At 52.9% G+C, this 24176-nt stretch overlaps 1 protein-coding gene across 1 annotated transcript; it reads right to left on the bottom strand.

Annotated features, from left to right (window-relative positions):
* Window positions 1-226: 226 nt before the first annotated feature.
* On the bottom strand, window positions 227-24176 carry RIMS3 (regulating synaptic membrane exocytosis 3). Its single transcript, XM_065421823.1, has 6 exons — window positions 23957-24176; window positions 8153-8294; window positions 7218-7330; window positions 2434-2535; window positions 1559-1698; window positions 227-439 (listed from the first exon to the last, which is right to left on the bottom strand). Exons 1-6 carry the CDS (start codon window positions 24174-24176, stop codon window positions 227-229), a joined length of 930 nt encoding a protein of 309 aa, XP_065277895.1.

Here is a 24176-nt window from a genome sequence, read left to right on the forward strand (position 1 = left end):
GTTTGTTCTTGTTTCTCCTTCCCACCCCTCTCGTTTAAAGTCCCCTGCTTGCGCGGTGGAACGTTGCAGCTGGCAAGGAACATGTCGAGAGCAGCTCGTTTCAGGGAGGGGGGGAAAAAAACTAAACCAAACCAGACACAGAATATTTACAGCCGTTCCACCAAAGGTTTTGGTAGGCCAGCTTGTTTCCTTCCCTCCCTCCCGCCCATGCCCTGAACCCTGCCCCTTAGGGGCAAGAAGGACTTGTGGAACTCTCTAGAGAGGACTGGGAGAGGCGACGCGTCAGAGGGCCGATGGTGGAGTCCGCCAGCGAGGAAGTGGGGAAGAGTTTGTACCAGCCTGTGACCATGTTGGAGAGATCCAGTTCTTCCAAGACAATCTGCGCCATTCCCATGAAGCACTTGTGGTCCATGCGGCCATAATCTCCCCAGACAATCACCTACAGGGAAGAACCCTCATTAGCTAAATTGAACCTGTCCCAGGCTGGGCTCCGTGCATGGGGACTGGTGCCCAGAGCATCATATAAACCTTGGGACTCTTCTCCGGACCCCCAACGTTTACCTGAGGGAAGCCAGGTGGGTCACACCAGAAAGGTGTCTGGTGTTATTCTGAGGGGGGCTCTGAGCTAGGGGCATGAGCAATGAATTTCAAAATCAAGACAACAGGGGTCCTATATTCCCATCTCTGACACTGACTCCTCGAATTGTGCAGCCATGACCAAGTCTGTCAGCCCCTCTCTGCCTCAGGTTACCGACCTGCAAAATGGGGCATTATAGCCTTAATGTGTCAGGGATGTTGTGAAGATGAGTTACCCCACTGAGAAAAGATTGTGAGATCTTGGCTGCAAGGGGCTGCCTGCTGTTTCTGGGCGAGGAACATCTCTTAGGGTCTGTATGGCGCCCGGTCTGTACAGGCCCTGCCCTTGGGTGAGGCACTACCATAATATGAACATATACAGTTCAAGACCTGCCTCTCTGAAGTGCTGGGTACCTGCAATTCCAATGGGAGCCACAGGATCTCATCATCTTCAACATTTGAGCTCTCCCTCGGTCAGCCTAATGCTCACCCAGTTGGATGCTGATGTCACCCTCAGCTCACAGCCATCTTGGCCACCGATAAGGTGTGGGCCCTATGCCAAATGATGTGTGCAACTGGATTGAGGGAAAGGTCAAAAGTCCCTTCCAGCCCAGGATCTCAAAGCACTTTACAAACCTCCATAAATGAGGTCTCCGCATGCCCCTGCATGATACGGCAGGAACTACTGCCCTCAGGTGCCAAGGAGCGACACAGAAAGGGGAAGGGACTTCCTACGGTCAGGGAGGAAGTGAGGGGCAGAGCTGGGGATGGAACCCAGGAGTCCAGACTCCCAGTTCCCTCAAATGAAGCGTTCATGGATCCGCTCCCCCAGTCAAAGACCAGATGTTTGACTGGGTCTCTTTACAGCCAATGAATAGGGGGGATCTGGCACCCGCTGCTGGGGGCATTTCCTCGAAGATATCCAACTTTCCCTTTAAGAAGTGGTCTTTGCCCTCCTCCCCTTGAAAAGGGATTACTTCACCTGCAAAACTCTGCCCTGTGGGCCCTCGTCAAAGAGCAGCGCCTGCTGGTAGAATGGGTCCCAGCTCTTCTTGGCCATCTTGGTCTTCTTCTTAGCCAGGCATGTCCCATTCTCCAGCAGATAAACTTTAACATAGGTCGCTGCATTGGAAAAGAGACAGAAGCACAGATGCAAACCAGCTGTGATGCTCCTCAGCAGAATCACCTGGGTACTGGGCCTCATCTACAGCGGGGGAAACCCAGGCAAGCACTGCCAAAAACACACCTCAACCAGAGCTCTGCTTCCCGCAGGGATGCTGGGCTGCCAGGACCCCCTCCCCAAGCCCTGTGTTGTAGTTTCCCAGAACTATGTAGAAGGGAGGGGGAGGGGGGGAATGGGCAGCAGGAATTTCGGGAAGGCATGCTGAAAGATTGGCATCCCGCTGGGTTGTGGTGCATTCTCTGTGGTGAGGGCCGTGTCTACGGGGGACGGGAGGAGAGGGGCTGTGCTGTGCTGGTAGCCTTGACTTTTCACTTCCTTGCTGGGTAGGTTTTGTGTTAGGTGTGTCGGTTGTAGAACAACCTGAACTGCCCCTCAGCCCAGGGTTATTGTGTGCTAATGCCTGGCTCTGCGGTGGCGAAACGCCGGTGCACTCAGCCAGCCCACCCCTCGGCTGCCCACTCCAGGCAGAGCCAGACCCAAGGGACTATCCATAGCACAAATGGAGGGGGAGCCCCAAGGGACTGGGGGGGGCATCTGCCTGTTATTGGGGTGTATCATAAAGCAACACTATCGCGAGCAAAATGGAGGCATTAACCCCTCCTCCCCCGCACACCTTCCCAAAGCTCCTGGACCCCACTGGCTCTTCCTTAAGGCTTCTTGGCACGGATACCTACCAGGGATGGACTTGGAACCCAGCTTTGGGGTGAGGCCCCTGGCCTGGATCACCTCCACCTCCAGCTGCCCGCTCCTATCGATCATCCCAATGTGGACATCGCCTAGGACAAAAGGGGAGAGGTGAGAATCAGGGGTCCTAGCGAGCCCCATCCTGTGTCAGGGACAAATGGCCGCCCCCCATTAGCATCCAGGTCGTTCCCTTACTCGCCCGCAGCTTCCACTGTCCTCTGCACCCTTGCTCGGAGGACCCTGTTCTAACGCACCAGGTGCACTGCAGAGCAAGTCCCAGAGCACCCAGTGTCTTAAAACAGCTGCCACAGGGGGCGGGGGGCACAGCAAAACCAATGTAACAAGAATGTGGAGCTGACGAGAAGACAGGACATCACAGGAGAGCCAACAAACCCCGTCCTCAAGGGAGCTTCGATGGGAACATGTCTAGGACCCGGAGCTCAATTCTGGGCACCTTGTTACCAGAACAACATAGAAACAGGGGAGAGAATTCAGAGAAGAGCGACTTGCAATGGGCTTCATACACCTGAGTGCCCGTCTGAGCGTGCTGTCACGGCACTGGGACAACTTAGTGAGACATCAGTGGCTGGCTCTGCAGAATTTCTAAGCGTCCACAACTACCGCTGAGTTGTACCCTCTGGAAATCAGGCTGTAGCATTTTAAAAATGAGGCTCCCCCCCCCCCCCGGTTTAAGAGAGAGCCTTTTCCTTCTGCTTCTCCAACAACTCCATTCGCTGTCCATCTACTTTTGTATCTGTCGGGCCACAGTGAGATATGCCCTTTCTGAACCCTGAATCAACCCCTCGGGAGCTTTCCCTGTCCTAGGATTAACCAGAGCCATGCCTTGGGAAGGGGAGTTCCTCAGCATGGCACGTACGTCCTGGGGCTGCCCCAAGAAGCAGTTGAGGAGGTGGAGAGAGTTGGGTATCATCTCCATTCTAGCGTCAATGCAGTGTGTCATAGAATAGCAGGGTTGGAAGGGACCTCAGGAGGTCATCTAGTCCAACCCCCTGCTCAAAGCAGGACTAATCCCCAGACAGATTTTTGCCCCTGAGCCCTAAATGGCCCCCTCAAGGATTGAACTCACAACCCTGGGTTTAGCAGGCCCAAGCCTGGCTGAGTACCCAGCAACTAGTTCCCTTCAAAGGGGGGGCGGGCGATTTCCCTGCCTATAGTGCAGTTCCTCCAGCCCTTTCTGAGTCCCATGAAAGCGTCCCTAGAGATGGTCCGTGTCCTTTTGTGCCGGGCTCAAGGGTATTTCTGATGGGCCCATGTCATGCCCCAGATTCCACGTCGTACACTTTACAGGAGCATCTCCAGGGATAGCCCCAGCCCTCTGCTCACAAACACTGAATCTTCCCTCTGTCAGTAAGTAAGTTAGTAAGTTCTCCACCCGGATGCCTCTCCCCCACCCTCTTCTAAAACGCTCAGGTTCAGTTACGCCTTCACGCTGCCTCCGCGGCTCCCTTGGAAGAATGACCGTGGTGGTTATTCCTAATGTTGGCCAGCAGAGGGCAGCTGAGGAAAGCGTGTTCTCAAGCATTAGGTGCCAAAGGAGAAAATGCAATACCAATGAAAGCGGGTGGGTTTGTTAAAGAAAAAGGGAAAGCAAAGACTATGTGATTTGTGGTGTGAGGATGTGGCAACTCGGCTGGCAAAGCCCAGAACGACATGAACAACAGAAACCACCACGGATGGAGAAAGAAAGAAAGAAACCAGAAGGAAAACAAAAGACAATGAACTTTTGTTGTTGTCTTAAGCTCACGACACGGATTCGGTCTCCCACTTACGTCGTCCGCAGCAGCCCCAGTAGGTACAGCCCTTGGGATGTGCACGGAGGTAGGTCCCCGTCGCTCCACTGGTGTGTGACTGGCCTACGGCCTGCACCCCTTGCACCAGCGCGGCCCGGGGGAGGGAGCAGGGGGCGGCGCGAGGGGACGGGGAGCTGTTGGTGTCACGCCGGAGTTTAAGAGAAACAAGATGAACTTGGACATTCTGAGACACACTTTGCATTTCAGAAGCGCATTGGACTCGGAGCAGGGGACATCGTAAGAAATGGGGGGATGAGGACAGAGAGAATGAGCTGAGAGCAAGGTAGGGTCTCAAATCCCGGGGTTGGGGAGTTATGGTTTGGGGGTGTCACCTATCCCAGTGTTTCTCAATCTCTTCAATACCAGGGTCCGGCTTGCTGCCTTCCTAAACCGTGTCAGGGAGATCTTAGGGACCGGCACCGGTCCACGCAGCAGTCATTGAGAAATACTGACCTCTCCCACATCGATGGCCTTAAGGAAAAGAAAAATGCCTCCTTTCTCCCGCTGGCCCCAAATTTGCTATAGAAAAGCCAGGAACGTACTTCAAATGCAGCCGGTCTGATTCGGATCTCCCTCACACCAGTGACACTGAATTGACTTTAAAGGGGTTACTCTGATTTACACCAGGCTCAGGGTCAGTTTGTTCATGATGGTTTTAAAAAAAAACCAAGGCAGGAGGGGAGGGTTAAGCATTAGGCATTAAACATCTGCCCCCCGCCCTGCCCAGGCTCAGCTCGACCCTGCATCCTGCTGAGGTGGAAAACAAGCACCACGCCGACTACTGGTCTTTGGAACATTTCCACCAGCTGTATTTTGAACCTTCAAAATCTGGGGCAAAAATCTTGAATGGAAATTTCGAATTTTTTTTTAAAAGAAAACAAGGGGGGGTTATGAAAATGTGAAATTCCACACCCCTCCCCCTGCCTACCATTGCCCTTAAAAGTGATCTCTCTCCTGCCATCCATCTCCATCCTCTGACAAACAGAGGCTAGGGACACCATTCCTTACCCATCCTGGCTAATAGCCATTAGTGGACTTCACCACCATGAATTTATCCAGTTCTCTTTTAAATGCTGTTATAGTCCTAGCCTTCACAACCTCCTCAGGTAAGGAGTTCCACAAGTTGACTGTGCGCTGTGTGAAGAAGAACTTCCTTGTATTTGTTTTAAACCTGACTCAAAGGCTTTGTCTTCACTACCCGCCGATCCGGCGGGTAGCAATCGGTTTTTCGGGGATCGACTTGCCGCGTCTAGTGAAGACACGGTAAAATCGATCCCTGATCGCTCTGCCGTCGACTCCGGAAATCCACCTCGGCAGGAGGCGGCAGCGGAGTCGGCGGCAGCGCGGCAGCGGTCGACTTTCCCGCGTCCTCACCGCTAGGTAAGCCGACCTAAAATACGCAACTTCAGCTACGGTATTCACATAGCTGAAGTTGCGTATCTTAGGTCGGACCCCCGCTGTAGTGTAGACCTAGCCAAAGGCACTATGGAACTTAAGACAGGGGCTTATAGAGAAAAGGGCCTGCTTCACTCAAGCTGAAAGAATGGTTTTCTTTTATACAGAATAAGGCCGGCATTCACCTCGTTTGCAGTTGCAGTCGTTGTCCCAGCACGGTGCTCCACCCAGCTTAACATCTCAAGAGAAATCCCAGCTATGGAACACTTCACTGGGGTAGGACGGGTCTCTCTGCAGTATCTGGGCATTGCCACATGCATACCCGAAAACTGCACTCTCTTCTGTAGCCAAAGGGGCCACCTGTCTGCTTCTCTGGCACCTGTGTCCTAGCCCAGACACCTCGCTGCCCTTCCTGCACTGGTTTGTTAGTGGCCCTGGCAATGGCAGGTTACAAAACTGGGATTTGCAAACACATTCCAGTCGGATTTGGGTTCCTAGCTCCCATGGGTCCCTTTCAAATCCCAACCTGACCCAGTGAGAGAAACGAACCCCGTCGGGCCTCCCCGTCTGTTGTTTTGGGCTGGGTCCCTCCTTTGTTCTGGGGCAGAGCTGGGACGTTAAAATGGGCTCGCTTCAGGCCTCGGCGCGCAATCCTCAGCGGTCCATTTGAACTCTGTTAAAAGGTGTAGCTGAGATGCCAGCACAGCCTGGCAATGAAAGGGTTAACCCCAGTGGGGTCACATGCCCCCTTATCCCACAGGGATGAGACCTGTCCCTGTGTCTTCAGCTCCCCCCCCCTCCCCCCGAAGGCTGGCTCAGCCTGCTCCCCGTGGAACCAAGCTGGGTCCCCTCTGCGGCTGGACACAGGATCCGCTCACCAGTCAGGGCCCCTGGTGCTGCAGCAAACGGCCTGTGTGCAGCGTGGGTGGGGCTCAGCGGGGCAGGGATTAGCATCAGCAGGGGTGAGGACGGGGAAGAGGCAGGGGTGAGACAGCTGGAGGTCTCGGCAAGCTGGGCAGCGGGCTGGGGGCTCCGCAGCTGCTCAGGTTGGAGAGACCCCAGGCAGCAGGAGCAGCCTCTGTCTGGGCCTATTAATGCTATTTCAGTGAGTCCCTGTCGGAGCCCGGTGCCCTTCTCAGACTAGGGCCGGTTCGTGGGTCTGACTTCACTGCTCCAGTCCCTTCCCCTCTCGCTCAGGGTGGATGGAGGACGTGGGCTCCGCACACAACAAAGCCGCCTGGCTCCTGTCGTCCAGCCAAACCATCGAGCAGCAGGCAGCTGAGTGTCCAGCATTTCGCTCAGCTTGAGCGCGCATCAGTTCCCTGACTCCAGCCCAGGTTCCACCAGGCAGGTCACAGACACCCACTTCCCTTAACCCCGTGGGAGGCAGGGTCAGGGCTTGAGCCTGACCTCGGTGCCAGTCACCGGAGGTCCTGCAGCGAGATCCGGCTGTTCGCCTCCATCCACTAGGAGACATGGGCCGGGCACAGGGCTTGGAGCCCAACCCAGTGTAACAACTTCCCCTCTTCCCTTTGGCTGGGCCACCCGCTCCAGCTGTGAGCACTCACCCATCGGAGGCGTCGCCAGTGTCTGCCGGCCAACAATCTGCGCCGGCCCGAGCCCGTCTAAAAAGTCACTGAACTGGCTCTCGGCTCCCAGCCGGGTCATGGGGAAAATGAATCTGAGATAAGGGGATGGGGGGGGGGGGTGAGAGAGAAGGGACAGTACAGGTGAGACAAGCCCCCAGGAAGCACTGATTTCCCAGCCAATAGTTCTTTGCACAGAGATAATGTGCACAAGGATCTCAAAGCACTGAGCTAACATGAATTAACCAAACCTCCCTTACCATTTCCTGATAGTGACGTCAGCTGCGGAACGGACCCTCCCAGGGCACTGGTAGGATACCCACCATGTATGGATTAGAAATGCGGCTGGACAAAGCACAGGAGACTCTACAGGGAACCACCCTGCCCTGGAGGAGACAGCCCCAAGTGGACCGTCGCTACCTCCGATTTCTACAGGACCCTGTGAACTCAGCACGAGGAAACTCCAGACTGATCTGACACTCTGTGCCCAGGGATCTGGGGTGCTTGAAAGCCGGGCAGGCATCACCCCAAGGGGTTGTGGGGCTCCGTCAGAGAGCATTGGCTTGATACTGGTAGGCACCGGTGACAGCCGGGACTGAGAGCTCTGGCTCCGCACACCACCGGGGGGCCCAGTGGCTCGGTCTGATTTGGGGCACCAGGAGAGCTGACATTAGCCCTGCTCTTAAGCTGTGCCCCGTGTGGGAGTGGGAGAGCAGCAGAGCCGCCATCATCCTCCCCCTGCGAGGAGAGCGGCCTTGGGGCATTACGTGCTTCCCCCAACCCACTGGGAGAGACCGAGGGCCTCCTCTGGAAGGAGAACTGCAGTTGGGCTTCTGCGCCTCGCTGATTGCGCCCTGCTCCCCTCCCCTCCGGTCCCAGGCAGGAAAGGGCCGGTCGCCCCGTGCCCTGAGCCTTACGTGCCATCGGAGCTATTACTGTTGGTGCTGCCGTCGGTCGATTCCCGGCTGCCCTGCCGCGTGACCCTATTCCTCATCTCCACAGCAATGCCGGTTTCCGTGCTCCGCCGGATGTTACTACGCAGCTTCTTTGGGCCACCGTCTGGAAGCAAACACACAGATAAGCCAGGCTGGGGAATCGCGGGCTGGGAAGTAAAGAAACTCCCCCCCTCCCGGACAGCAAGATGGCAGGGAGCCATCAGCACAATGCTCCCTGCACCCCCATCCTCCTCCTTCAAGGGTTGATGGTACATGGCCATGCAACATGACATCACCCTACTGGGACAGACAACCCAGGCGGTGTCATGGGAGATGTCGTGTCTAGTGCTTAGAGCAAGAGCATAGCAAGATAGAACCCAGGAATTCTATCTGCAGCTCTGTCATCGACCTCAGGCAAGTCACTGCCCTCCTCTGTGCCTCAGTTTCCCCATCTCTAAAGGGAGGAGGACCAGAGCCCCCTCTGAGGTGGGGTTTAGGGTTAATTGATTGCCAAGTACTTTGAGCTCTGATGCAAGGTGGCAGATGGCTCTTTGCAGCAGGGACTGCGTTTGTACAGCGCCTAGGCCCCCATCCCTGGCTGGGGCCTGGAGGTGCGACTGTAATGCAGCCCAAGGGAACTGATGGCAAAACGGTAACGCTCATTTGTGCAGAAGATCAAGCTTCCTCGGGGGCTCCTCCCGGACTGGAACGCACTCCCCCATCAGCCAGGAACCACCGCAGATCTCGCCACCTTCTGCTCCTAGAGCAACCTGCCTTTGCTCCTCCCAGCAAACAAACAACAATCGTCATTTAAAAAAAAACAACACATGCAATTTCCCCCTAGGGAGGGAGCGACGAACAAATCAACCGCACACGGCAGATGCTTGTCCCCTCTCTCGCTGCACTGCCAGAGCCTAGGGCACTCAAATGCCATGGAGAGGAGCACAGTACAAAAACTCGAATGGAGTCAAACAACTGAGGGCCAAGGGCACAGCAGGATTAAACAAAAGGACTGGGTGTTTCTATGGCTAACGAGAGGTACATTCAAGGGGTAAAAGCAAGTTGTTTGGAAGGGTTGTGAACATCCTGCTTGGGGGCATGGGCCAGTCTCTGCCAGATGGGCCTTAGAAAAGAGCTTCTCCTGGGGACAGAGTAGCACAGAATTATCCACTAGGGGCTTCTTGTGCCTTGTATTAGGAGGTGTGTGGTAAGCAAGATGCGAGAAGTAATTCTTCCACTCTACTCAGCACTAGTAAGGCCTCGGCTAGCAACTCTGGGCCCTGCACTTTGGGAACGACGTGGACAAATTGGAGAAAGTCCAGAGGAGAGCAACAAAAATGATGAAAGGTCTAGAAAACATGACCTACGAGGAAAGATTGGGTCTGTTTAGTCCGGAGAAGGGAAGATGGGGGTGGGGAGGAGGAGACACACGATAACAGTCTTCAAGTATGGAAAAGGTTGCTCTAAAGAGGAGGGTGATAAATTCTTCTTCTTATCCCCTTAGGATAGGACAAGAAGTAATGGGCTTAAATTGCAGCAAGGGAGGTTTAGGTTGGACATTAGGAAAAACTTCCCGACTGTCACAGTAGTTAAGAGCTGGAACAAATTCCCTGGGGAGACTGTGGAATCTCCCTCTCTGGAGGTTTTTAAGAACAGGTTAGACAAGCACCTGTCAGGGATGGGCTAGAATAATACTTAGTCCTCCCTCGGCGCAGTTGGCTGGACTAGATGATTTCTCAAGGTCTGTTTCAGACCTGCATTTCTATGATTCCTCTAAAGCAGCTGGTACTGGGCAATCGGCAGGAGATGGAATTCACTCCCAGTAGCTGCCAGGAGCCCCCAGTGGCTTGGCTGGCTGGTGGAACACAGCAGGTAATGTTGCCAAGGAGTGAGACCAGCAAACACTGGCTCCCACCTGCCTGTCCCTTCCCCAGCAGGGGAGCTGTAGCTCTCTGCCAGTTACATGATGGATAACGCTCCCCTGAAATATCACGCTCAAGCTGAGATGCTTCAGATCTGCTGTTTACCTGCCCTTTACAACTGACCTTTTCCTTCTCCGGAGGGGAGAAGGAGCGGGGGCGGCTGCTCTGTCCAATGGGAAACGCTCTCTGCCCTACAGACCCCAAGGGAGGGGGGCACTTTATAGCAGATGAAAGAATCAAAGAACTCCACGCGGCGAGAACCCCCCCACAAGGTTCTGATCCCCATCTCCCGGCGCGCTGCTCTTGGGCCTTTGATAAATTATTCACTGGGATTTATGCAACCTTTGCAAAAAGAAAGAAAGAAAAAGCCATCCAGGCTGATTTCATGTCCTCACTCGCCTCTTCACTGAGAAAGGTGTCGCTGCCTGAGCAAACGTGAGCCCAGCACAGACCCCGCCAGCACCTGCCCTATCCCCACTGAGGCCCCTCCCTGTGTGACCCCAGCATGGACCCTCCAGTCCCGGGGAGCCCCCTCCCTGTCTGCCAATCAGTGAGGCCATCATGAACTAACTCCTCTCACCTGGAGCAATGAGCAGGAAACCCTGCACCAGGTGTCTGCACTCCTGACTCCTGTCACTATTATACCTGCACTAGAGCAGGGATTCTCAACTGTTTTCTTTCTGCTCTCCCCCCCCCCCCCCCCCCACATGCTATTAAAACTCCACAGCACACCTGTGCCACAACAACTGTTTTTCTGCATATAAAAGCCAGGGCTGCTGGGTTGACCCCCCTTGCAGTCAATGGCTTCTCCCAACCCCCTGGAGTTTTATGGGGAACCTCCAAAAGTCCCCCATTTGGTTCAGATGCTGCACTAAACTCCCAGAAACTTTGGCGTTGGGCAAAAGCCAAGCTGGATCTAAACCAAATCGCTGGAGCCGGAGGGGTGTCCAAAATCGTCCGAAATCCAGGTCTAAACTTTGCAAATGGTGAGTATAATGGGCTGAACTGAAAGCCCTGATCCAAACCCTGGGGGGTGTGTGTGTGTGGGGGGGGTGTCAAGATCCAGATCTAGCAGCTGGAATTCTCATCAGAACAGCCTGTGTATGCCTGGCACTGACTACCCGTCTCTTTCGGTATGTATGTGGCCCTGACACCCTCATCCCGGAGAGTCACACAAACAACGAGCGCCTCTTCGCAAACCATCCGCGGGGCGGGGAAGGATTATCACCCCGTTGCACTGGTGGGGGACTGAAGTGCTGAGACACAGGTCTGTGCAGAGCCGCTCCAGTCCAGCACCTGAACCCTAATCACGCAGAAGAACAAAGACGCCAAAACACGGGGGAACATTTCCCAGTCTCAGCAAAGGTTCAGATCCAGCTCGTAAATAAACAGACACAGACATTGGTGCCGGAGCCCGGTACCTTGCAAAATTCTACTTGCCTGGGGCTAGTAACTCCTTTTGATGGGCAAGTCAAACACCATTCAATACTCCACTGTCACCAAGGCAAAGGGCAGGTGAAGAGATTTTTATACCTGGGCTGGCCAGCTGTCAGGGCAATTTTGCAAGGCTGGAGAAGGGGCCTGTTATCGGACCTGGGCCCGCCCCACCCCCCCCCAGCACTGAATATGGGAGAATCTTGCTCCCTGGATGACAGTTTTATTTTATTTTGAGAGGAAGCAAATGTAGAGCCAGTTCTCCCCAGTAAACTCTTACAGGAGGAGGGGAGTGAAACCCACTGCCTGCAGCGGGGCCAGAGAGGGAGATGGGAGAGGACACCCCAAAGAAGCCTGGAGTTGATTATATCCCCCCCCCCCCCCGCCGCCGCCTCTTCCCTTTCAGTTTGATTCTGCCTCCGTGCAGCATCTTCCTGGCGAGTGTTGCCATGGTAATTTTGTCTGCAATGCAGTGGGACCCCCTACAGCCAGCCCCAGAGTCTCCTCCCTGCTGAGCTATCGCTATCGGAGTGACACAGAGCGCTCCCCTCTGCTGGGGTGGACTTGGGTTCGAGAGAGGCAGGAACACGGATCGATTGGAGAAGCAAGAGACAGGAGGAGCCACTGAGAAAACTCACTGATGCCGCAGGGCCGGGAGCGCTGGCTCTGCAGGCCGTGGCACCCCCATTCGGAATTGGATGTGGCTGGATCCTTATCCGGCTCTGAGAGGCTGTCAGGCCAACTTGGGAGCAGCCACCCAGGGGCTGCATGCTCTGTTCTCCTTGCTTGGGCAGCTCGCTATCCAGAGGGTCACACGGGTGCCGGCAGGCAGGCGCGGTCTGGAAAGGCTGGGCCCTGCATTTATGCCACAGTTCTTTTGACTTTGGCGGGGGGTAGGGGGTGCTCTGAGCCTTTCATCTGGGGTAAAATTCACCCCAGCACAGGGGGCGGGTGCCAAGCCTTTACCACTGGCGTAGACAACCAGTGCATCCTTGCTTTGGTCCGCCGAGCTCAGCTGATTCGTATTGTTTCCCAGGGACAGAGGGTGCTAGGGAGAACATGCCTGGAAGCACCCAGGACGATTGCCTGCGTCATTCCTCCTGGCTCCCACACCCCTGCCCTCTGCATGGGCAAGGCGGCATCGTACCCACCCAGTGAGGTGCCCAGGGGTGGTGAGTCTTTTGCTGTCGTGGCAGCTGCAGGGCTGGGCTAGGCATCTAGCCGGCATAGCCCTATGCATGCTGGGATTCCTCTGTTACACTGTCCTGTTTCTCACTCCTCCACGCTCTTGGGAACTCAGGGAGCCCTAGAGCGCCTCCTCTCTGTGCCCAACTCACATGCTTGGCCCTCCTGTAGCTCGACAGCCATGAGCAATCAGCAGCCTGATGGGGCCACGTACCCTGAACGCCAGATGGAAGGAAGCGGGGTGTAGCAAAGCAGGCAACTGGGAATCCTGGGTCCTTCCAGTGACTTGGTACATGATCTGGGGTAAGTCACTGCACTGCCCCGTGCCTCAGTTTCCCCATCTATATCCTGCGGGTGGTTGTACCTTCCTACCCCACCGGGAGGTAGTGAGAGCTGAAATCAATCTGGGTCTCGAAAAAGCGCTGAACTCCTTGGGGGGGAAATGCTACAGGGGAGCGAAGAGTCCGATGCAACCTCCCTTACGCGCAGGGAACAGCCCCGTTGCAACCAATGGATTATTCACATGCTTCAGTGCGTTTGAGAGGGGGCAGGCACGACACAAAGCGAAACGACCTCCACGGAATGGCTGGAACCTCCAGGAGAAAAGGCACGGGAGTCAAACGACGCTTCGTCTCATCGCGATGAGCACATCCGCTGTCCTTCTGCCACAAAACCAGCCATGTCCCGTGACCTATCGGGCAGCCCTGCACCCGGGCCACCAGCTGAACCGGGGGGGGGGAGGAAGAGGTGCCCCTACTGGGCGAGGGAGGAGAGTCGTGCTTCTGTTAACGGGAAGCGTAGCGAGCTGGCCGAAGGTCCGGGAGACTCTGGTTTTACTGCAGTGGGGTTACGAGGCCTTAGCGGCGAGGAGTAGGGGGACCGGGAAGGTGGGTGGGAGGATCCATGGCCGGAAGGTGCCACTGGGTTGCAGAATTGCAAGGTAGAGAGAGGAACGTCAGGGTTTGGCTCTGCCGGAGCCACCTGAGCGCAGACCCAGAGGGCAGGGGGAGGCGTGAGCGCCTGAGTGGCACCCGAGCCGCGACATCCACGCCGCCGTTTTTAGGCTCGCTGGCCTCAGCCGAGTTAGCACGAGTCTGGCTACCCCTGCGGGGGGGCTCGCTGCCAGCTGCAGACAAAGCCTCAGTCTCCCAGGCCCCATATTCTGCTGGTGCAAATGGGGTTACAACAGCAGGGAATTTGATCTCTGGCCTCTCCAAATGCGGGGACTCCTCGCTGCCCAACCCTCAGGAGAAGGGGCAGGAAAGGGGGGGTTGGGGCTCAGTTTTCCCTTAGCTATTGCAGCCTGGGGGGGGGGGGGAGAGAGAGAGAGAGAAAGCCAGGGAGAGCGAGACCCCCGCAAAAGAAAAAGCAAGGCGGCCAGGTGGGGTTAATCAAGAGCAAGCCCAAGGACGCCGCGGAGGCAGAAAGCCAGGCCAGGCCAGGCTCCCGCGGCCCCTCGTGCTCCCAGATTATTTCTGTTCAGCATTTTACATGCGTTTCCCCCCACCACCTTCATGTGCCAGTCACAGGTTGCCATGGCAACCCCTCCCCTCAGCCCCCCCCCCCCCCCCAGCTGGTTTATGCTCTGCCTTCCCCGCGCTGATGCTAATTCGCTCTGGCGTCCCTCAGCCACCCGCAGGGTCGGCCAGTGATTCATCGGGCACCTGGGCCCCTGCCCCAGCCAGGGGAGAAAAGTACATGGGGGGGGTTAGGGAGGGATGAGAAGCCGCCTCTTCGGCAAGCAAAGGAGGGCCCCTCCCCGGGGGCAAGAGGCCATGGCTGTGCGGTCCCCCAAGGGGTGCAAGGTGGAGCCTCCGTGGGGCTGAATTTGACCCTGACCTCAGTGAAACCAATGGGTGCATGGGGGGCGGGTAGCCAGTTCTGCGCTGGGCTCCAGTTACTCAGAGCCAGGGGGAGACCACCAGGCCTAATAACACATGGACAGTTCCATGTACAGAGCAAATGAAAACCAATATGCCCCCCTCCATCTCCCTGCCCAATGGCTGATCCCCCCCATCTGTCTGTCTGTCCCCACAAGCCACACAGCCCCACACCCCACCATATTAATTCTATGCACCTTTCATCCGAGTCTCAAAGCTCTTCATAAACAGGTGCGAACCAAGCCTCGCAATCTCTCTGAGAAATAGATTGGTACCACTATCCCCCTTTTACAGATGGGGAAACCGAGGCACTGAGCGGGGATGTGATTTGCCCAAGGTCACACTGTGAGTCAGTAGCAGAGCCTGGAATAGAACCTGTAGCATCCTTCGTAGTAGAGAGGAGACAGGATGTGGTTGTAATGATTATAGGGGCCTCTCAGCAGAGGCTGCTGGACACAGACAGACCAGTGGCGCTTTCTGGTCTTCTAATTCCCAGGCTGACATGCTCAGCCTGAGCGGCCTGGAACCACCGCACAGGGTCTCCTAAACCTGGTCACAGCAGAACCCTGGCTCCTACTCCGCTCTTTAGACCATGCTCCCTTCCATATTTTGAACCATTACTATTTGTATCTATACAAGTAAAGATAACAATTGGGCCAAACCAGTTTCATGCTCCAGGGCCTACAATGAGTGCTGACAGGGTCAGGAAGGAACCTGCCCTCCCCCTCCTCCCCACCATATACTGCATTGCACCACTGGCCAGATGCATTATGGGACTAGGAGTGGAAAGAGATTGTTTCCTCTTTTGTTTTCCTCTAAAGCGCAAGGCATTGGCCGATGTCAGAAGCAGGAAAGTAGATGAGACACTGGGCTGATCTGATATGGCAGTGCCTGTATGCCGATAATTCATGAGTCAGCTCCCTTGACTAGACAATAAACGTGGGCCTAGGTCCACATACCACCTGCCCACAAACAATCTGCATCACCCACTCACTGGGAAAGTGCCAGCCACTGTCCAGGGGGGAGAAAACAGCTCACAGGGGGCCAGCCCCCCACGGGGCCTGACTGCACACCCCAAAACTTGCAGGATATGAAAGGAGAGTCCTCTGGCTGGGATTAAAAAAGCACAGCAGCTTCTCCTGGCTTGCCCTAGTGGATGGGGCACTAGCCTGGACCTCGGGAGACCCGAGTTCTTCACCTCCTCCCCAGCCGCACAACGGGGGCCCTGATCTTGAGGGAGGCTTCTAGGCATGACTGAAATACAAATAATACCCGGAGGGAAGCCTGGAAGAGCAGCTGGGTCCTGCTAACCTAACAGAGGGGGCCTCCCCTCAGCTGGACAAAGACAGATGGGGTTTCCTGGCCATCTCTCTCCTGCAAGCAGAGGCGGACCTGGATTTGACAAGTCCCTTTGGTTGGGGATGAACTCAGCCTGTACCTGGGGCTTTTGGTTCCTTTTTTTTTGTCTGGGCAGCTTTGATAAATTGCTCTCTACGCTTTCTCCGGCCCCCTTATCATAGTATATGAGCACCTCACTCTCTCTAAGGGATTGAGGGTCACCACACCCATGGGGTATGACAGTGCTATTCTCCAATCACTGATTGGGAACGGAGTCCAACGGACTTGTCTAGGGTCCCACAGGAAGTCTGGCAGAATAAGCAACTGACACTAGTCCAACACTCGAACCACTAACCCATCCTTCCTTTCTGAATAAACGCCCCCCAGGCCGGGGCCTTTGTGAGGAACCAGGCCCCATGTGTCTGGTCTTTCTTAGAGGTACAGCTTGGTGACATTTTTCAACTCAAACATTTTTCTGACCATTTTAAAAAGGGCTTTTTTTATATGTAGAAGGGGGATGGGATGAATTCTTTGTGAAAAAAAATTTTTTCCATTGAAATATTCTGATTTTTGACCCCAAAAATTCAGTTTTTCCATTCAAAAGACGGAAAATTTCTATGAACAAAACTGGAAAAACAGGGGAAATCTTTCATTTAAAAAGTTGTCTCTGGAAATACTCACTCTCTACGAACTAGCTGTAATATGAAGTGAGGCCAACTTTCTATTTTAACTTGGGGACCCAATGTTAGGCTCCTAACTCCAGATGTAGGCACCTAAATAAAAGGGAACTGACTTTCAGAGGTGCCGCTCACCCACAAATCCCACGGACATCAATAGGAAGCTAGAGGTTCCTACCTAAAATGAGTAGGGCATTGAGTAATGGGGTATGCTTGCCTTTTAAGGCAACATGGGGAAGTCTCGGGGCCAGGTTACCATGTTTCAGGAATTCTGGGGCAAGCAGAGGCCAAAGGAACAACAGAGGCAGATGCTGGGAGAGAGGAAATGATCCAGGGATAACAGTTGGCGTCTGGGGGGAAAAATGAGGCCACTGTTCCTTTTAGGGCCCAGGACTATGAGCCTTTTAGTGTGGGGTGGGGCAAGGCTTCTTTCTCTCTCTCTCTCTCTCAGCCAATCAGGGCAAGTTCTGGGAAGCAGAGCGGTATATAATCTGCCAGTTCCCCTTATGGTGGGGGAGAGAATTGCTGGCTAATCTCTTCTGAGCCAGGAGAATGGAGATAGAGTCCAGACCAATTTGGCCTCAAGCCATGGAGGAACCCTGGAAAGCTGCAGCCCTGCCAAGGTACCCGGGGAAGAAAAGGACCCTTTCCTATGAAGGTTTTTGTTTCAAGTTTTCTTTATTTGAAAGGCTTTGCTCCCAGATCAGGCAGAGCTGGGCAGAAGTAACTTAAAGAGACAGCTGAGTTTCAGCCTGCTAGACTGTAAGCAGGCAGGTTCAGAATCATTGGCCTTGGTTTTATGTTTGTGGTATGAACCCCCTGCTCCCTGACACCCCTGAAATTCATTGGGGAGGAGGCAGTGGGATGGGTAAAGCTGTGGAAGGGGACTTGGCGATTATGGGGGTTCCATTTAATTAGTTAGAACTCCTATGAGCAAACAAATGCAGGAGGACAATCTCTTTTCCAGCACCTGTTGCCATTCTGGCATTTGAAATATTTCCAGCACGGATTGGTAAATTTCATTACCCATAATTATCTCCCTTGAAATATAGTGGAGGCTTGGTGCCTGTGATACAGTGATGGCACCATCTATACTCAGGGATGTGACATTAATTGATCAACTAAATCTCCCTTTCTCCATCCAATTACATCCTGGCTAGAGCCAAGAGTCAGAAGGGTCAGAACGCGATGGCAGGAGGAGGCAGGCAGTGGGATGGATGGCAAGGAATAGAATGGAGGAGAAAGGCAGCCAGGAACTGCCATTCCCAACAACTTGATTTCTGTCTAGTGTGTGTTTGGAGATGCACCATGGCTGTTGCCTGGAATGGATCACATTTGTTCAACTAACTTAGGGCCAGGGTTTGCCCCCTTACTCACATGGGTTAGTACAGACACACAGCACCCTTGATTCCCGTGGGAATGCACCCACGAGCGAGTGCTAGCCACTATGAGCAATGGGATGCAGGAACTCATCTTTATTCTTTGAGGGGCTATTTCATTTTGTTTTAATCTAAGCAGTTTTTAAGCAGAATTAGGCTAAGAAACAGACAAAACTGACTAAAAGGCCTCAGCCTGGGTTATGTGCTAAAGTTTCATAGTTTTTTTTTTTTTACAGCTCTCAGGGTTCATTTATGATCATAGTCGGCCACTCTGCACCACCCAGCCCAGAGAATTTCCCCCAGTAAATAGGGGAAGAGAAATCCCCCAATTACAGCTCAGTGGTTCATCAGAAGGGACTTGGGCTACTCATACTGCCCATATTCAAAACTGGAGTTGAGATTTGGACTCTCAAACCCCTGTGGTCGGGGGGTCGGTTTAGGCATCTGGCTGAGCTGGGGAATTATTAATGAGAGAGAACTCTTTCTCACTAAGGTTGCAAGATCAAACCCAGCCCAGGCTGGGAGAGTAAAAGTTGTTGCTGTCAGACTCTCCCCCTCATCTAAAATGAGTTGCTAGGATCTCAATCTAGCTCCAAGTCTTCCTGTTGCAAAACTCCAGTGGCTCCCTTTCTTGGTGATCTCAGCAGAGGAGGAAAGGATTCAATAGGTTTGTTTCCTCTCTCAACCATAAACAGCCCCAATTTTTTTTTCCAGCCTCTTCCTAGGCAAGTCTTGCCCATTCATGATGCCCAACCTGAATCGTCCTCTTTCTGCCATAGCATTTCTGAGACAGCGATCAGTGCAGAACACAGGTTCTCCAGCTGTGTGCATCCCACCAAGCCTATTTTCCCCGGCCTCATTACTAGATTTGAGATTAGCCCTGTCAAAGAAGCAGAGGGAGGATGGCCCAATGGTTAGAGAATTAGCCTAGGATTTGAGAGATCTGGGTTCACGTCCATACTCTGACACAGACTCCCTGTAAATAACCTTGGCCAAATCACTCAGTCTCTCAGATAATGGCCCTGCCCTACTGCACAGAGGTGCTGTGAGGATAAGTACATTAAGAGTTGTGAAGTGCTCAGAAAGATTAAAGCTTTTTATTATCGACAAAGCCGGTTATACTATTAGGATGCCAGTAAAGGCATCCACGGCCCTCCTCCCTCCAATTTGTTGCACCCTCGGGGCTTAAAGGAAAAACACAAGCAGCAGGGTGTGGTGTAGAGAACTTGTAGTGCTGGTGAAAGGTGCTGAATCAACACCCCTGGATAGTGATGTCTTCTCTCCAGCCCAGAGCAGGTAAAGCACAGGCAGCAGGAGTGAAACTACTCCACAGCCTTCAGTGTGCCCCTACCCTGCCCAGGAGGTCAGGCCATTCTCTGTGGCCCTTGGCTCCTCTGAAGCTACTAATCAGGGGACTCAAGATAGTGCCAGGTGTGGTGTGGTTTTCTGATGTGGGTGCTGGACTAAGCCCAAACAGTGGTGGTTTCTAATAGACAGCTCCCTGGATGTTAAGGGAGAAAACCACGACAACGGAGCTCCTGTTAATCACAGTCAATCCTGTGACTTTTAGGTTTTCTTGTAAAGGAATTTCAGGCCAGGTTCTCGGTGAAGAGATTTCCCTGCTGGAGGGGATAGAAGCAAGAGATTGTAGGGGTGGGGAAGGGAGTGGGGTCTGCCAGGCAGGTAGAGAGATCTATTGCCCCACAGAGATTGTGTGCATGCTTGGGAAAGACAGGCGCACACACCAGGACAAATAGGCGAGTTGCCAACCCAAATCACCTCCACAGTATGATCCTGCTGCCTAGGTTGGTTGTTAGCCAGTGTGCCCTTGTTGCCAAGAAGGCCAACGGCATTTTGGGCTGTATAAGTAGGGGCATTGCCAGCAGATCGAGGGACGTGATCATTCCCCTTATTCTGCATTGGTGAGGCCTCATCTGGAGTACTGTGTCCAGTTTTGGGCCCCACACTACAAGAAGGATGTGGAAAAATTGGAAAGAGTCCAGCGGAGGGCAACAAAAATGATTAGGGGGCTGGAGCACATGACTTACGAGGAGAGGCTGAGGGAACTGGGATTGTTTAGTCTGCAGGAGAGAAGGGTGAGGGGGGATTTGATAGCTGCTTTCAACTACCTGAAAGGGGATTCCAAAGAGGATGGAGCTCGGCTGTTCTTAGTGGTACCAGATGACAGAACAAGGAGTAATGGTCTCAAGTTGCAGTGAGGGAGGTTTAGGTTGGATATTAAGAAAATCTTTTTCACTAGGAGGGTGGTGAAGCACTGGAACGGGTTACTTAGGGAGGTGGTGGAATCTCCTTCCTTAGAGGTTTTTAAGGTCAGGCTTGACAAAGCCCTGGCTGGGATGATTTAGTTGGGGATTGGTCCTGCTTTGAGCAGGGGGTTGGACTAGATGACCTCCTGAGGTCCCTTCCAACCCTGATATTCTATGATTCTATGATTAACCTCCCACTGGTGACCCCCTCTGCACATGGGCTCCACCAACCCAACCCTACATGCACTCTTCCTAGGGAGCAAGGCCTGGCTCCATAAGCCTAAATACTTGTAAGGATCTGGACCTAGATTCCAGCAGCCCTCCCGGAAGCTCTCTATAGTAAAGCCTGCAAGCCCCTCCGCCTGCCTAACTTGCTGAGCCTTGTGTGTCACTGAGTCTTGTCCATGGTGCTGAAAACTGCAGTGTGCTCATGGAGCAACTCTTGGACCCCACTGTGAACTCTCCCATCTTGCTCCTGCAGCGGGCAGGCCTATTCTGGACCAGTATAAACTTGGCCCTTTTGAAGGGGCGGGTCTATTGGGAAAGGGCTGGCTCTCTTGGAGCACACCCACGCCCCAGCCTGTTTACTAACTTTCATGGTCAATTGCAGCTTTTTTTCCATCTCTGAAAACAACCTTGCAGAGTCCATCTGTGAAATGGGGCCTGCTATTCAGGAAGGGTGGTGTGTGTGAGTATCACTGGTTCAGAGCTACCCGTTTGGAAGGCTCCCATAGGGCTGCATTGTTCAGCGGGCCTTGTGAATTGCTTGAATGAGGGGCCAGGACAAGGTCTATGCGCTATTTCAGACCCCCCCTCAAAATAGGGATTGGAGAGGGGAGGGGGTTTAAGTGGTGCTGATGCTGTGTGCTGGCTCTTTGTTCTATGGGTGCAGCACAGATGCACTGACAAATTTTGCCATTTAGGACATCAGTGAAAAATTGGTCCCAACCCTATTTATTTTGGGAATGGGGGCTGCCTTTAGAGTCAATTGCTTCCAGACCATTTGTTCTGTTGCATGGATTAGACTGTCTCTCACTCAGTCCTAGGGGACCCTAGAAGGTATGGAGTCTGTTGTCTCTGGGTGGAGTTTTGCCCAGTTTTGTTTTTTGGATGCTCTTTGCTTAGCTTTCTGGGATAATTATAACCCTTCAGAAACATCTCTGATGTGCAAGGCTTGCCGGCTCTAAATTAACTCCTTCTCCCTATAGAACACACTTTACTGAACCATGAAATGCCAACGAGAACCAAAATTAAAAAGCAATAACTCAGAGAAAATGCCTGGGCTAAAATGGGCTCTCCAGCTTTTTTTAAAGCTCTATTTCAAGTACTTAAAACTTCCCATAGCCAGGACATTTGACTAGTTCTTTCTCTGAATTAGCATCTTCCTCCCACTAGCACTTTTTATATTAAGGTTTCCTGGAGAAACAACTGCAACTAGATGCAGAGAACCAGATCCTGAGCCATTTACTCAGGACTTATGCTGGCAAAGTTCCCACTGAATTCTACACCCTCAGAGGGCAAAAATCTCAGGATTTGGCCCAAAATTTATCTGAGTCATTTGGTCAAGGGATTCCAATTTGCAGCATAAACTCTACCCAGCTCCTAATGCTCCATAGCAATTTCATAGGCCATTTGCCTCTGCACAGGAATTTTAAAGCACTTTGGAGAAAAGTCAGCTTTCAACAGAAATGCAGCCTTAATTATGGGGCACAAAACTCTTCAGAGCTAACATGAATAGTGCTCTTTGGACTAGGAGTTGTCCTTTACTCTGTCCGTACAGAGCCTAGAACAGTGGTTCTCAACCGGGGGTACATATACCCTGGGGGTACACAGAGGTCTTCCATGGGCTACATCAACTCATCTAGATATTTGCCTAGTTTTACAACAGGCTACATAAAAAGCACTAGTGGAGTCAGTACAAACTAAAATTTCATACAGCAATAACTTGTTTCTACTGCTCTATATACTAGATACTGAAATGTAAGTATAATATTTATATTCCAATTGATTTATTTTATAATTATACAGTAAAAAGGAGAAATGTTTCAGTAATAGTGCGCTGTGACACTTTTGTATTTTTATGGCTGATTTTGTAAGCAAGTAGTTTTTAAGTGAGGTGAAACTTGGGGGTACACAAAACAAATCAGACTCCTGAAAGGGGTACAGTAGTCTGGAAAGGTTGACAGCCACTAGCCTAGAACACTGGAGCCCTGATCCCATTTAGATGACATAACCTGGTCTGCACCTTCCCCAGCCCTTTAACAAAATAGCTAGATCAATGCCATGACTAGCATGGATGCAATTGTGCTGTTATAAAGATGCCTTATACTGGTACATTTAGGGGAATAGCCTATACCAGTAGAAGGCGCCTCTCTGCCAGCGCAACTATATTCACACTGCGGAGAGCTACTGCGTCAGCTATACCGAGATAGTTAAAGCGGTACAACTTTTGTGTGTAACCATAACTCTAAGCCTCCAACAATCCCCAGCTTGGTTTTAATACCAAGAAAGGTCAGAGTTCCAGACTTTCCCGACACTGGATCTGTCTACGTTACCATGTGGTTTTAAAAACCAGTGATCTGCATGTAGTCTCCATTCATTGTCCCACTGCTGGAAGGAGAGGCCATTTGGGCTGATTTATCACCATCTTTAATGCAAGTGAGAAGTTTCATTTCATTTCTTTCCCAGTGTAGGTTCTGGAAGGGTTTTGGGGAAATGCCCCTAGCTTCTTCCATCCAACTCCTTCCTCTTACCTTTCATTTCAAGCTCAGTTGCAACAGACCAAGGAGATGGGACTACTAAGGATGGTGCTGAGGGCGAGAGGGGGTGTCAAACTTTCAAAAGAGCCGAACAGTCTGATTTTCAAAGGTACTTAGGCACCTACATTGTTCTCCATAGGAGTTGGGTGCCTAAATACCTTGGAGGATCGGGACCATAGGTCCCATTTTCAAAAGTGACTTAGGCGTTCAGGAACCTAAATTTCTCTGAAAGTCAATGTAATGTAGGCTCCTAAATCACTTTGGGGAAGGCTTTTCAAAGGCACAAAGGGCAGTTAGACACCTCAGTGCTACTGAAAATCAATGGGAGTTTGATGCCCCACCTCCTTCTGTGACCAGGGACATCTTCCCCTTAGACACTCTCTTTGAAAATTTTACCCCCAGTCTCATGCAATGGGATTGGAGCAGAAGGGACGGGGGGGCTGATCCAAAACACGCTGACGTACATGGACAGATCTCCATTTGCTTCAATGGGGTTTGGATCAGGCTCTAAGACGCTGGACCTAGAATGTCCCCAGAACCCTCAGTTCCCACCACGCGTGTCTCAGCCCTTTGCAAGGACAGGTGCGAAAGCCTCAGCGGTGACCAAGAGAAAATGGTGCGTTTGGGTCCATTCTCCAGCATCCCTCCTGCATTGCCCCCATGGATAGTGACCGAGGTCAGAGGGGATGGAACAGAGCAGGATTTCCCCTCATTAAACACGTAGCAGTTGGGCACCATTCTGGCAGAGGGAGGGAAGGGCAGGTGGCTTGAGCATGTGCTAGCCGTAACGACAGCTTAGTTTGCGTGCCCTGCGCCAGCAGCTGATCCCGAGCTGGGCAGGAGCGATGGGACTGTGCCCACTGCAGAGCTGCTGCCAAGGATAAACAGGGAGCTGGGCAGGAAACGAGGGATCTCCCGAAGCGAGCACAAACCTCCCGCTCTTACCGGGCTGGTTGAGTTGCAGGGTGCTCTTGCTCCACTGGGACAGCCCCACGATAGCCACCATCTTGGCCCCGAGGCTAGAGCGCCTCTTCTTGTTGGAGGTGATGCTGGCCGAGTCCGGGTTGCCCCCATTGCTCTTCTCGACGTTGTACATCTCGCCGCTGATGCTGGAGCTGCGGACCACATTTTTAGCCGAGGAGGAACTAGTCTCCCCGTTAAACAT

This window comes from Emys orbicularis, chromosome 23 (assembly GCF_028017835.1).
Source record: "Emys orbicularis isolate rEmyOrb1 chromosome 23, rEmyOrb1.hap1, whole genome shotgun sequence".
NCBI classification, from domain to species: Eukaryota; Metazoa; Chordata; order Testudines; family Emydidae; genus Emys; species Emys orbicularis.

What these genes read in the sequence shown, in the direction of transcription:
- RIMS3 (XM_065421823.1), bottom strand. Translation starts at nt 24,176, where the DNA reads ATGTTTAACGGGGAGACTAGTTCCTCCTCGGCTAAAAATGTGGTCCGC. An exon ending in AGTAATAGCTCCGATGGCAC is followed by an intron (nt 7,331 to 8,152) that starts GTAAGGCTCAGG and finishes CCCTTATCTCAG; the next exon opens with ATTCATTTTCCCCATGACCC. An exon ending in CACAGGGCAGAGTTTTGCAG is followed by an intron (nt 440 to 1,558) that starts GTGAAGTAATCC and finishes TCTTCCCTGTAG; the next exon opens with GTGATTGTCTGGGGAGATTA.